At 41.1% G+C, this 14,056-nt stretch overlaps 1 protein-coding gene across 3 annotated transcripts in view; it reads left to right on the forward strand.

Annotated features, from left to right (window-relative positions):
* Positions 1 to 14,056, forward strand: part of LOC136501658 (uncharacterized) — a 54,846-nt gene continuing 40,790 nt past the window's right edge. Inside the window, exons 1-3 of one of the 3 annotated variants that reach the window (XM_066497171.1) lie at positions 1 to 324; positions 422 to 860; positions 983 to 1,431. In XM_066497171.1, coding sequence (XP_066353268.1) covers positions 1,061 to 1,431 — 371 coding nt within the window. In that variant the 5' untranslated portion in view covers positions 1 to 324; positions 422 to 860; positions 983 to 1,060. Of the gene's footprint in view, positions 325 to 421; positions 1,432 to 14,056 lie in introns of those variants that run through there. The other 2 variants (XM_066497170.1, XM_066497172.1) reach the window with 2 other exon arrangements.

The following is a 14,056-nucleotide window of genomic DNA, read 5'->3' on the forward strand; positions in this document are numbered from 1 at the left end:
GGCCGGAGGCCGCAGTCGCTCGACCGCGTCTCTGCTAGTTCGCCTTCGCCATGGCGCCGCGCCGCCGCCAGCAGAGCAGAGACCGCAGCCGCCCTGCTCGCGACTCACCGTGACGCCGTCGTCCTACTCCTGCATTCTTGCAGCGTTGGTTGCCGGTCGCCGCCTCGTCGCCACTCACCACACTTCTCCCGTTCTCTGCTCTCCCCACCACGCCGGCACAGGCCGCAACGGCGCAGCCCGTACCCTGCAGCAAGCCAGCAACGCTAGCACTAGCAGTAGCAGGACTGCAGTCTGAATGACAGCAGGAGCACTGCTAGCCTACAGGTTATTTCTTCAATCTCCAATCTTTTGCTCTATTTCTTTTCATGTTTAGTTTTGCTAGATTCAGATTGAAATTGAATAGATGTAATTTGTTAATTAGGTAGCAAAACAATGGTTCGTCTGAAAACTCCTTCGAGATCAAGATGAATCAGATGTTGGGGAAGAGGAAGAAAAGCGTCTACGTTTGAGAAATTGAATCAGATGTTGAGATCAGTAGCTGCTGTTATTCTCTTAAGCGGCTAATAAGTCAGACATGTGTGTTGGGGAAGAGGAAGAAAATCGTCTACGTTTGAGAAATTGAATCAGATGTTGAGATCAGTAGCTGCTGTTATTCTGTTAAGTGGCTAATATGTCAGACATGTGTGTTGGGGAAGAGGAAGAAAATCGTCTACGTTTGAGAAATTGAATCAGATGTGGAGATCAATAGCTGCTGTTATTCTGTTAAGTGGCTAATATGTCAGCCATGTGCTTTTAGAGGTCACGATGAGAAACCTCAGTCAAAAAAGAAGAAGAAGAAGAAGAAGAAGAAAAAAACAGAGGTAACTTTGTTGAAATGGCTCTCACTAAAAAACAGAGGTAACTTTGTTGAATGGACAATTTGGCCCCCCCCTTGCGTTTGGGGCACGCTCCGCCACTGCTTCGTTCCATATATTTCTAGCAGGGAGCAACAAGTACTCTAGTTTTCAGTCCCAAGCGCGTGCGCTTGCTCGCTAGGCTTCCAGTCAATAGCTAGTGGGATATGACGGCTGATAGTGTCGTCGAAGGAGAGGGGAGTAACGGCGGCGCATCCGGCGAGCAGGAGCGGCGGCCTTCTGTTACCACGTGCGGCGTCTTTCGAGCGGCGTTCAGCCGCGCTATGGCTCGTCAGGCTGAGGCTCGGGCTCGTCGGTCGGCGTACTTCCTCGCTGGGGCGGCGAACGCCCACACTCGGGCCTACGACTATGCTCTGACGTACGCACACGTTCGGGCGTACGTTTCACTACTGGCTATGAAGGGCTCAGGCCTCGTGGCTCTCTTGTTGGCCACGGTTGTCCTTGGTGGCTACGTCCAGTCGCTGAAGAAGGAGGATTTCTTCTGCATCATGGCAATTGCCGTGATACAGACAGCCGGGTGAGTAATCTCCTCGATCTATTTTTCTCCCTTCTCTCTGTAAGTACGACGTTGTACGTATTTATTTCCGATACAAGATTCACAAGACTACGGGCCTGTTTGTTTCTATAACAAGACTACGGGCCTGTTTGTCTAAAATTCTTATCATATCAAATGTTTAGATATATACATGGAGTATTAAATATAGACTAATTACGAAACTAATTGTATAACTTGCGACTAATTTGCGAGACGAATCTTTTAAACCTAATTAGGCCATGATTTGACGACGTGTGCTACAGTAACGTATGCTAATGACGGATTAATTAGGCTTAAAAATTCGTCTCGCAAATGGTTTGATATGATATAAATTTTAGAAGCGACTAAACAACCAGACATCCTCTGCATATTATAAGGGTCTGTTTGGATGGGAGCATCGCCTGGAGGCTGCTGCCCAGGCACATCAATCCATCCCTAGGCTTAGAAAATCGACGGCATAGAGTAGTTGCCTGGCCCAGGCATATTTCCCAAACAAGCCGTAAGTGTATGGCCGCGTGTGCTGCAATGCTTTAAAAAAAAAAGACAGCGGGAGATTTACCATATTTCTTATTCGACAAGAGAACAATAAAAAAAACACACGTCACAACTTCACCACTTGGTCCAATTAGGGACGAGTCCATCCAAAAAAAACTTCAAAACTGAGAGAAGAGAAAAAACGAAGGGCAACGGTGATTATTCGCCACACTAAGAACACAAAAGAAAAAACATGTTGTTTTGGAATTACTCCTAATCACTTTGTTAGCTGAGCATTCACTTTTGTCTGATCGACCAGATTGTTCTCGCGGTCTCAGTTCCTGAACAACTCCATTTGCATCCATTTGAAAAAAGATTCGCATCCAGAGTTGGTGAGGCCGAATGAATCACTTGACTTAGCCCTGTTCTGCTTACCCTATATTTGGTTTGTTCAACTTGTTTTTTCAGTCGGAATAGTATTTTTCTTTCATAATAATTCAACCGGAACAGTGTTTTTCAGCTAGTTTCAACTAAGATTCAGACCAGCGAACGGGGCAATATTACCTGCGTCTAGGTATACCTAACTTAGGGCTAGATTGGATGCACCCAACTAAATTTTAGCTATCTAAAATTTCAAAGTAAAACTTTAGTCAGCTAAAAGATTTTCGGCTAAACTTTTAGGATGTTTAGATGCTCCAATTAATAGACTCAGCTAAATTTTAGTTGGCTTTAGCTGGATTGAAATAGGCTTAACCTAGCTAGTGTATCCAAACAAGCCCTTAGTGATAACTTCTTAAGAAGAGAATAGGCCGTGTAATCTAGGTTGAGGCAACAGGTACAATATTTTATTTATATAAAATAAATCATATAGCGTCACCTAAACACGCTGACCAAAACCGCACTACTACAGGAATGGTTTCTAGGGCGGCTGGTGAGGCTTTGTAGAGGTGGTTCGGCCAGCTGCTCCTACCATACCGTCTCTAAAAATCATGTATTTATAGGGGCGGTTCTTAGACCGCCCTTACAAATCGATTTTTGTAGGGGCGGCTGGAGTTACCGATCGTCCCTACAAAATCAATTTGTAGGGGCGACCATAGTACCAGCCGCCCCTATAATACCTGTTTGTAGAGGCGGTTCAGTCTATAACCACCCCTACAGTACATTTTTCCGCAAAAAAATTCAAATTCGACCAGAACATATATATATATATATAATTCAAATCTGACCACAAGCACAAGAGTATTATATAAACTACCATTACAAATCCAATTCACAAGAATATATACAATCCATCATTAAATAGACATAATTCATAAGTCTAATTCGTTCCACAAGTCAAAACCATCTCACAAGGTAAGACCAATATCAAATTCCATACACATTGTTATCAATGGCCTAGAGCTAGCCTTTCAGTCTCACGAAGGTGTTGGTACTGAGGATTTCTACCTAAGTCAGAATCTCGATCATGGTAGGTGTCTTTGACATATACAATCTGGTCCAATATGAAGTTGCAAAGGTCACCGACGAGCTTTAAGAGTTGGTCATCCTTGTATGGGTCTCTTTTCATTTTTTTTCTTCTTTCCACTACAAGAGAATAAGTTTCGGTTTAGTATTTTATATCATGTGCGAAGTTTTTATACTATGGGTGAAGAGATTCAAACTTACCATTAAGGGGTGTCTCCTGTAGGCACCGGTGTTACTCATCGTAGAACATACATAGTATCCACAATGTACACTCCTAGGCTTCTGCTTGGGGCAATGTGTGTTTTGCATATGAAAATGTTAAGTAATGCTTTTGACAGTCATATAATGGAGTACTAAAGTAAGTTACACTTATGGCATATAGTATTTTTATAGCCAGCCTTTCCTTTCTTACTGGATCATGTCTTCCATGATATTCATTGACATAGAATCTGAATGCCCTGTTCAAATTATTTTAGCAAATACAAATTGTTAGGATCCAAAAGTAAACATTACAAGTATGTATACAAACATATAAGCTAATGAGGATTGTCGATATGTATACGTCTTGAGAATCGATATGAAGTCTTTGTATGTCACCGGGTCCCTATCTATTGAATCAAAGACACATGCCATGCTCGTCCTGACATCGACGCCTATACAAATCCAGTGGTTGATGCATGGATTTAATCATAGAGCTAGATAAACTCTTTTGCATCGAATAAAATATATCGAACACAACTTTAAGTATAGAGTTGAACTTACTCGAAGTTGTATGGTAGCCATATAGTAGAGTGCTGTTGGAAAATTTTAAAAGCTAGGGCAATGTATGCCGAAACCTTAAGGGACTCTTGCCTTAGTTTCTTCGCACGGATGTTCTCTTTCTCCCGAAGGGTCTTTCCAGCAGCTAGCTCTTTGGCATCCAGTTTTCACTGTCTAGGGTAATTAAAATTTGTTTGTGCTACAGCTTGAGGGTCTATATACCCAGCTTTCACACTTGGCATTTGTTTTACAATGCGCACTTGCATTCTATAAATCACGACGTGGGTTAGTTACAACAAAATCCAAAGATTACATTCATATCATATCGGGAGGGCAAGGACTTACAGGCACCATGTGCAAATTAGATTTATTTTCATTGCTCCGAGGTGAAAGCATGTCTGCATGTCATTGAAGTCAAAGATAATTTTTCCGGCTGGGCTTCCAAATGTGCCGGCGGGGAAGCATGCTTGTACGAGGTCTATGCTCTTTAGGAGAACATGCAAGTAATAATCATGGAACCTTCTCATTCCAAGTGGTAGGCGCTGGATGTCTAGTTTGGTAGGAATAGCTTGCCTCTTTTATATGTTTTCTGCAATCCTTTGACCATTTGATGGCATCAACATTTGGATACTTCTTTGCTGTTTGGTGGACTTTGCTAGTGATGGCCTCCTCAGAAGCCCATGTTGGGACTTTTTTAACTTGGTTCTCAGGCTTGAACTGGTCATGGGCATACCACTTGTGCACCGACGAGATGTCTTTCATTGGAACATAAATTGGCCTTATGGTGATTGGATGCTTCTTTCGAAGTTCCCATTCAAGCACGTCCTCATCTTCTTGTGCATCACCTTCTTCAGGAGGCACTCGTTGTTCATGTATCGGCCACACTTGTTGAGAAGACTGTGGCATCTCATCATGCGCTTGCTCGGTACGAGCTGGAGAAGGTTGTGGCTTATCAGGCACATGCTCACTAGGAGGCGGAGAAGAATGTGGCATCTTAGGAATGTGGTGGTCATGAGATGGTGAAAATATCTCCCCGTCCTCAATAACTCGCTCCAAATTTGAGAGAGGGGGAGGCGGCAAAGAAGCATTCAATATAATGTCCCATTTGTGCCAGAGGATGAACTGTCCCCATTATGTCTCCGAGTAACACTAGCCTCTCGGGAGTTGCATAGTCTATCCTCCTCTTCATGAACTCGGGCTTCATGGTATGTACCTTGACCCTAGTGTAGTCTGGCGGTATCTTATTATTGTGGTGTAAGCCATCGGGAGGATGCTGCCACACCCGTTGCCACCTCCATCACAATGTTCTGTCGGTCGCTGAGAAACACCAAGGTGCAACTAGTTGGCTGTCGTATGCTGATCGACGGGGGTTGTGGCTGTAGTGGAACCTTGGCTGCTAGGAACTTCCGAAGGGCTGCCAACTAATGCTAGTTCTCTCGGTGGTGCCATTAATGTCTGTGGCTCCATAGACAGTCCTTGCTCCTCCAGCGCATTCACAACTAGAACCTTCTCTTGGAGCTCAAGATTATCCTCCCAGTCTCTGCCATGTTTCTTGTACATGTGCCTGTCCTCTTCGAATCCATGCTTCTAGGTTATCCTTTTTCCTAGCCTCCTAGTGTGGCTTGTGTGCTCGTTGTTTCCAAAGCCAAGGCTAAGCTCGTCCCTCTCTCTAGAAGGATTGAATGAGCCCTTCTTCTTCTTGTCTTTTGCATATTTCAGTATCGTTGATACTGCCTCTTGGGTCTCCGGCTTATCAAACTTAAGATTACTGTCGGATGATTCTGCACTCCTCGGATATATCCAATTCCTTGAGCATACCTTCAATTCTTCATATCGATATTCCCAGAAGTTGCGCCTCTTTGTCCATCTTCCTAAACTACTCTTCCTTAGCATAGTAGTCACTGGGGCCTAGATGATGGTGGTGTTTGTTTCTCTTCGCCAGCTCGGTGTTATGGGCACTAAGCTCTAATGCCCCCGGTGAAGTCTTCTGAGCCATGAGCTCCTCCCATTGACTAGGAGTTATGTTGCCGAACTCGTTGAAGGGAGTTAACCCCTTTTGGATATACTTCTTGTTGAGCTCTGACCTCCAACGATGGAATGACTCTCCCATGATCTTGAAAGCATTTTTTTACCAGTTCTTGCTTACCCTCCGGAAATCTAAAATTGAGCTTCAACTGCTTATCTCATAGTTTATCCTTTTTCTTCTCTGGTACCTCTTTCTAGTTAGGGATTGCTGGGTTTAATTTATCTCTTACTAGGGCCCCGATCGCATTACAAAATCGTCCTCTAAATTCATTCGGCTCAAGGATCTCTCTTGCTGGCCCGACCTCCGTTACCACATAGCATGCCTTATCTAGATATTGGTTTGCTTTTCTATCCCTTGATTTCCTCTTTGGCTTGGTAGTCATGTTTGTGGTTGTGTCTTGACGTTGTGGAGCAAAGGCCTCATTGTCCATCTATGTGGCTGTTGCCTCTGCTCTCCTTTCTCTACTCCGTCTTGTCCGGCGAGATGTCATGGACGTCAATGTCGTTTTTTCTAAGTTTTAGGAGGGACTTGTATATACGACAGGTCAAAGTGTTAGGAGAGGTAATACAGCCAAAGCTTTAGCAAAATTTACAAGCTAAGGTTGTATCCCTACCTCCTCATTCGGGTCAAAATCCTTGTCCAAATCTTCCTCTGTTGGCCTCCTTCTAGCTTCACATGGGAAAGGATCCTCGGGACTTACATATCCTTCTTCTGAGTCCTCATCATCGTCATCTTCATCATCATCATCCTCTTCTTCTTTGCCTTCAGTAGCCTCTCCTACTCTTCCCTTTGCTCCCCCTTCCTCCTCATCACACTGCTCCTGAGTAAGTATCACTTCTAGATCATTTTCTAACTCATTATCGAACTGCTCCTGAGTAAGCAGGTCCTCTAGTGCTTGCTCTTCATAGGTTGGCTGCTCATCATGCTCGGGGCATTGGGCTGCACTGTCTACTATCCGTGACATTATTTCGTGCTTTGTTCTACTAGATGCAAGAAAGTATGCTTTAGGTACGCGAGAAGGTATAAGAAATAAAAGGCCTATAAAACAAATTAGTCCTATAAAACAACAATATATAAAAAAATGAGTAGTAGCGGTAGTAGAGGCCTAAGAAACCTATCAATCATCATTTGATCATGAACTTGGAGCATCAAGGCATCATAACAGAGAAGAGAGGAGAAGGTAATGTAGGGGCGGCTAATAATGATGCCAAGTTCCTCACAAGTTCTTGATCATCAGCTCATATTCCATATAATGTATGAACTTGGACAATTTCATCATCGGCAAAACAAAAGAGAAGAGAGGGGAGATTTGGCAAAAAAAGCAACAGCTGCTTAGCAAACATAGAGCAACAACTGATGGCAAAAATAGCCAAAAAACAACAGTATTGGTCTCATTATTAGCAGAAACCATGCACCCTAGATTATCACAAAATATTAGATTAACCTTGCTATTCAAGGTTAAAAGAATAAAATAAAGGATAGAACACAAATGTTTATTAGGCACATTGAGCTAAACACAAATGTTGATTAGGCACATCAAGCTAAACACCAGAAACCTGAATGGTGGAGGTAGAGCTTCTCGCCCCCACGAACGGCGGCGACGCTAGGGTTAGCAGCAGGACCTCACGGAGCTCCAAGGCACGGAGGACGAAGAGGAAGAGTGGGGAGGACTGCCAGAGCGCACGGCTAGGCGTGCACGGGCCGACGCAGAGGATGCAACTACACAAATATATGGCAAAATCTAGCCCTAGTTTAGCTTACTCAAAAAGAAGACTGAAGGGCCTAGTACCGGAGTGAGGATGAAAATTGAACATGCAAGACAATAGAATTGAGAGAACACAGCAAAGGACATGCTTCTACAACGGCTTCCACATTACCAACAACTCCTAAATGATTTACGATCATAACTAGGATGCAACATAAATTACAAGTAGTAGTGGTAGAGGCCTCAGAAACATGTCAATCATTATTTGATCATGAACTTGGAGCATCAAGGCATCATAAACACATGGGACCATATATAAAAATAGTGAGCATATAGAAAAACATAGTCGGGGCAACTAGTAATGATGCATAGTTCCTTACAAGTTATTGATCATCAGCTCATATTCCAAATAACATATGGAGTTGGACAATTTCATCATAGGCAAAAGAGGGGAGAGGAGGTGAGAGTTTGCCAAAAAAAAGGAGTTGCTGGTTGCCAAAAAAAATAGAGCAGCTGCTGCCAAACATAGAAGTAGTAGAAGTAGTAGACAGAAGACCAGAAGTAGTAGTAGGGAAGTAGTAGAAGTAGTAGATAGAAGTAGTAGGGAAGACAGAAGTATTAGACAGTAGTAGTAGGGAAGTAGTAGTAGTAGTAGTAGACAAAAGTAGAAGTAGTAGAAGTAGTAGACAATAGTAGTAATGAAGTAGTAGAAGTAGTTGACAGAAGATAGAAGTAGTAGAAAGTAGTAGTTGGGAAGTAGTAGAAGTAGTAGAAGTAGTAGACAGAAGTAGAAGTAGTTGACAGAAGACAGAAGTAGTAGAAGTAGTAGATAGTAGTAGTAGAGAAGTAGTAGAAGTAGTTGACAGAAGACAGAAGTAGAAGTAATAGACAGTAGTAGTAGGGAAGTAGTAGAAGTAGTAGACAGAAATAGAAGTAGTTGACAGAAGACAGAAGTAGTAGAGGTAGTAACAGTAGTAGTAGGGAAGTAGTAGAAGTAGTAGATAGAAGTAGAAGTAGTTGACAGAAGACATAAGTAGTAGAAGTAGGAGACAGTAGTAGTAGGGAAGTAGGAGAAGTAGAGCACAGGAGAGGAGAGGACAGGAGAGAGGAGTTACAAACATGGAAAGCTGCTGCCTGCCAAAATTCAAAGCTGGAGTGACAAACAACCAAAATTGATGTTCTTTAGCAGCATGGAAAGCTTAAATAATTATCTACAACTATGTAGTTATCAACATGAGCAAGTTAAGTAGTTATCAAGGTCGAGATACACAAAATTCCAGAACTGTACAGCACACAGTCAAAACCTAACAGCGAACTTCAAAATTTAATATCTCCCAAACCCGAGGAGATAAAATCATGATTTTTTTGGACAGCATAGATGACTAAATCTCCTACAACTTCTGTATCAACAAGTTTCTTAGAAAATGATATTTTTAACACAAAATTAATATCCCAACATAAACTGTACACGCTACAGTTTCATAATACAATGCAATAATGTTTTCCCACAAAAAACAATGCCATTGATGGCTAGATGGCTAGATGCACCGATAAATAGAGAGAGAGAGAGAGGGAGATGGAACCACTACCACCACCACATGATATACAAAAAACATCTCACCATAACCAGCCCCACAAACAGTTCATCATTTTCATTGTACTAATCTAGACCAGCATACAATCAAGATCCAAACCAAATATTGACAGCCCCACATACACTTCATCATTTTTAGCAAAAATCAGGACAACCAACACCAAATGCCTTAACCTTGACATGCTTGTACTACTTTTGTCTTTCCTACTACTTCTGTCATGTTGTCTCACAACACCCTTTTGTATCATTGAGCCATAAATTAATCTGATAAAACAACAATTGATCACAAAACGAGTAGTAGTAGTGGTTGAGGTCTCAGAAACATGTTAATCATCATTTGATCATGAACTTGGAGCAACAAGGCATCATAAACACAGGGGATCATATATAAAAATAGTGAGCATTTAGAAAAACACAATAGGGGCGGCTAGTAATGATGCATAGTTCCTCCAAGTTCTTGATCATTAGCTCATATTCTAGATAACATATGGAGTTGGACAATTTCATCATAGGCAAAAGAGGGGAGAGGAAATGAGAGTTTGCCAAAAAAAGCATCTGCTGGTTGCTAAAAAAATAAAGCATCTGCTGTCAAACCTAGAAGTAGTAGAAGTAGTAGACAAAAGACCAGAAGTAGTAGTAGAGAAGTAGTAGATTGAAGTAGAAGTAGTAGATAGAAATAGAAGTAGTTGACAGAAGATAGAAGTAGTAGACAGTTGTAGTAGGAAAGTAGTAGAAGTAGTAGATAGAAGTAGAAGTAGTTGACAGATGATAGAAGTAGTAGAAGTAGTAGACAGTAGTAGTAGAGAAGTAGTAGAAGTAGTAGACAGAAGTACAAGTAGTTGACAGAAGACAGAAGTAGTAGTAGGAAAGTAGTAGAAGTAGTAGACAGAAGTTGAAGTAATTTACAAAAGACAGAAGTAGTAGATAGTAGTAGTAGGGAAGTAGTAGAAGTAGTAGACAGAAGTAGAAGTAGTTGATAGAAGACAGAAGTAGTAGAAGTAGTAGATAGTAGTAGTAGGGAAGTACTAGAAGTAGAGGACATGAGAGGAGAGGAGAGGAGAGGAGAGAGGAGTTACAAACATGGAAAGCTACTGCCTACCAAAATTCAAAACTGGAGTTACAAACAACCAAAATTCATGTTCTTTAGCAACATGAAAAGCTTAAATAATTCTCTATGACTTTGTAGTTATCAACATGATCAGGTTAAGTAGTTATCAAGCTCGAAATACACAAAATTCCAGAACTGTATAGCACGCAGTCAAAACCTGACAGCGAACTTCAAAATTTCATGTCTCCTAAACCTGATGAGATAGAATCATGATTTTTTTGGACATCACAGATGACTAAATCTCCTACAACTTCTGTATCAATAAGTTTCCTAGAAAATGACATTTTTAACATGACATTTATATCCTAACATAAACTACAATTTTCATAATACAATGCAACAATGTCTCCCAATAAAAACAATGCCATTAATGGCTGGATTGCTGGATGCACCAATAAATAGAGAGAGAGGGAGATGGAACCACTACCATCACCACATGATATACAAAAAACATCTCACCATAAGCAGCCCCACACACACTTCATCATTTTCATCGTACTAATCTAGATCGGCATATAATCAAGATCCAAACCAAACATTGATAGCCCCCCCACACTTCATCATTTTCAGCAAAAATTAGGACAACCACCACCAAATGTGTAGATGGATGCATGATAGCACATCATTATAGGTAACCAAAGGTCCAAACATGCTTAGGGGATCATAGGGATACCCTAAATGGAACTAGACATACATTTCCCAACTTTACAAGCTAATTAATACAACTGGTTGTCAGCAACACAAACAAAATCAACGATTCAGACTAGCCAATCAATGGAAACTTGAGAAATATAGCTGCCAATCACTTCAAACTTGAGAAATGTAGCTGCCAATCCATCACACAAGACCGACAGGGCCGGGGAATGGAGGAGAAGGGGTTGGGTGTACCTGCAGAAGACCTGGTAGAGAGGGATGCCGCCGGTGGTGCGTGGGGGCAGGGTGCACAGCCACCGTTGTAGGCTCGCCGGGGTAGGGGCACAACAATCGGGGAAAGGCACGCCGCCTGTCGAGGGAGGGACTGCAGACGCTGAAGGGGTCAGCCACCAAGGCAGGATCGCCAGGGGAGGGGGTGTGGATGCTCTAGAAAGGCGTGCCACCTGCCAAGGGAGGTAGTGCGCGACCACCGGGAGAGGAAGCGCGCGACTGCCGGGAGAGGTAGCATGCGGCCGTAGTGTTTGAGGTCGAGGTCGGAGATGGGGCGCCGATGGACTGGTCGATCGAGCACAAGCTCGCAAACCGTAGCTGCTATGGTGGCTCAAAAACGCTGGCAGTTAGGGCACAGAGGGGGTTGGGGGAGGACGGCGGAGGAAGGGCATGGAGATGGTGGCGGCCGTGGGAAATTTCTGCAGCCTACCGGCATCAAAGAGGAAATGAGCGCCCAAGACTTAGCCAAATTTTGGCCTCCCTGCGCGCTCGCCTATATATACCGCAGGCATTTGAAGGGGCGGTTCGTGATTAAGCTGCCCCAACAAATATTTTTCAATTTATCTAAATTAATAAATATGTATTTCATATACAAAATAACACAATGTAAATTTATATAATAATAATTTGATTATTATATATATGTATATATATATATAAACAATTTGTTGATATATATTTATTCTATATTTTCTTCTTTATAAAAAAATTAAAAATATATTTAAAAATTTTAAAATTTGACATTCAAAACTTCGAATAGAATTTTAGGACAGTAAATGATCTAACATGAAAATGTTGTAAACTTTAAAATTGTAGAACTCATCTAGATATACAACTTTTGTTTTGGTCATCTTTTCATGTGACGAAATTTGAATAATTCAAAATTTGAATTTCAAGAAATAACAACTTCAAACAAGATTTTAAAATACTAAATGATTTCAACTAAAAAAGTTATAAATATAAATGTTATAGAACTCATCATCATCTACAACTTTTATTTTGATCATTTCTTCATTTAACAAAGTGTTAGTAAACATTGTTCACAAATCCACATATCACTCATAGTTTCATAAACTATACGAGAGACTTGTTGATTTATGAACAATGTTTACTATCACTTTGTTAGATGAAGAAATGATCAAAATAAAAGTTGTAGATCTTGATAAGTTATACAACTTTGGTATTCATCAATTTTTCAGTTGAAATCATTTGGTGTTTCAAAATCTTGTTAGAACTTGTTATTTTTTTAAATTTGAAATTTTGAATTGCTCAAACTTTGTCAAACGAAAAGAATAACCAAATCAACACAGTAACTTGAAAGGGCATGATTTTAGAAAATTTTAGAAAAAAAATCATCACATTTAGAGTTAGTATGAGGGAGAAAGACTAGTTACAAATTTTACCCAGAGATTAAAAAGAAAAATCACTACTGTTCATGATGATCAATGATGAACAAGTATGATTTCTCTTTTTAATATGTGGCTAAAACTTGTAACTAATTTTTCTCCCTCGTACTAACTCCAAATATGATGGGTTTTTCCTAAAATTTTCTAAAATTATGCTCTATCATTTTAGTCTGATCATCTATCTTTGTCACTAATTTTGGATAATTCGAATTTTGAATTTCAGAAAATAACAACTTCAAACCTAATTTTCAACCACTAAATGATTTTAGGTGTAAAGATGATCAAAATAAAAGTTGTATAGCTCGTCAAGATCTCCAACTTTTATTTTGGTCATTTCTTCTTTTTATAAAGTGTTAAGTGCTTGTTTTAAGTGTTTCAATAGTAGTCCGAACATGTTGCAGTAGTAATAAGTGCCTGTTTCAAGTGTCTGCGTGTTAGAGTTGTTTTAGTAGTAATAGAGTGGATGTTGCAATAGGTTCTTCTGGATGTTGCAAAGGGTAGTCTCACACACATGCATAAATATAATCTCACACACATACATAAATATATAGTCTCACACACATACATAAATATATAGTCTCACACACATACATAAATGAAGTCTTACAAACACACACACTTACACAAACACTCCACGTTCAACAACTAGCAAGCCCACTGTAACGACTTTTCCCTTGACACCTATTCGTTCCTATGGCAATATGTCTTTGGGCAGGTTCTTTTCTACAACACTGATCTTCTTAGGAAAGTCTATGAATAGCGGCATCTCATTGTAGTTATTGTAAGCTTCAACATAGTCTATGACATCAACTCCGATAATGTGCTATTTCTGGGAGGCAACCATGTGCTTTGTCTTCTTCTTTGGGAGGAGGTTACTTTGTGGGTCATGCATATAGAAAACTTGTGCAACACGTGAAGCGAGCACCCAAGGGTCATCTTAGTAGCCTAGTGTCAGGGACCAATACTAAGGTACCCAAAGAGGTGGAGCTAATAACCATCAACGGTTGATTCATCTGAGCGGTCAGGAGCGTGACTACACCTCTTGCTGGGCTCCGCCTCGTCTGACCACCGAGGCCAGGGGCTCCGCCTCGTCCGACCCCTGAGAGTTGGCTCTACCTCAATGGACACTAAGGTCGTAGGCTCTGCC

Source organism: Miscanthus floridulus, chromosome 13, assembly GCF_019320115.1.
Source record: "Miscanthus floridulus cultivar M001 chromosome 13, ASM1932011v1, whole genome shotgun sequence".
Lineage (NCBI taxonomy): Eukaryota > Viridiplantae > Streptophyta > Magnoliopsida > Poales > Poaceae > Miscanthus > Miscanthus floridulus.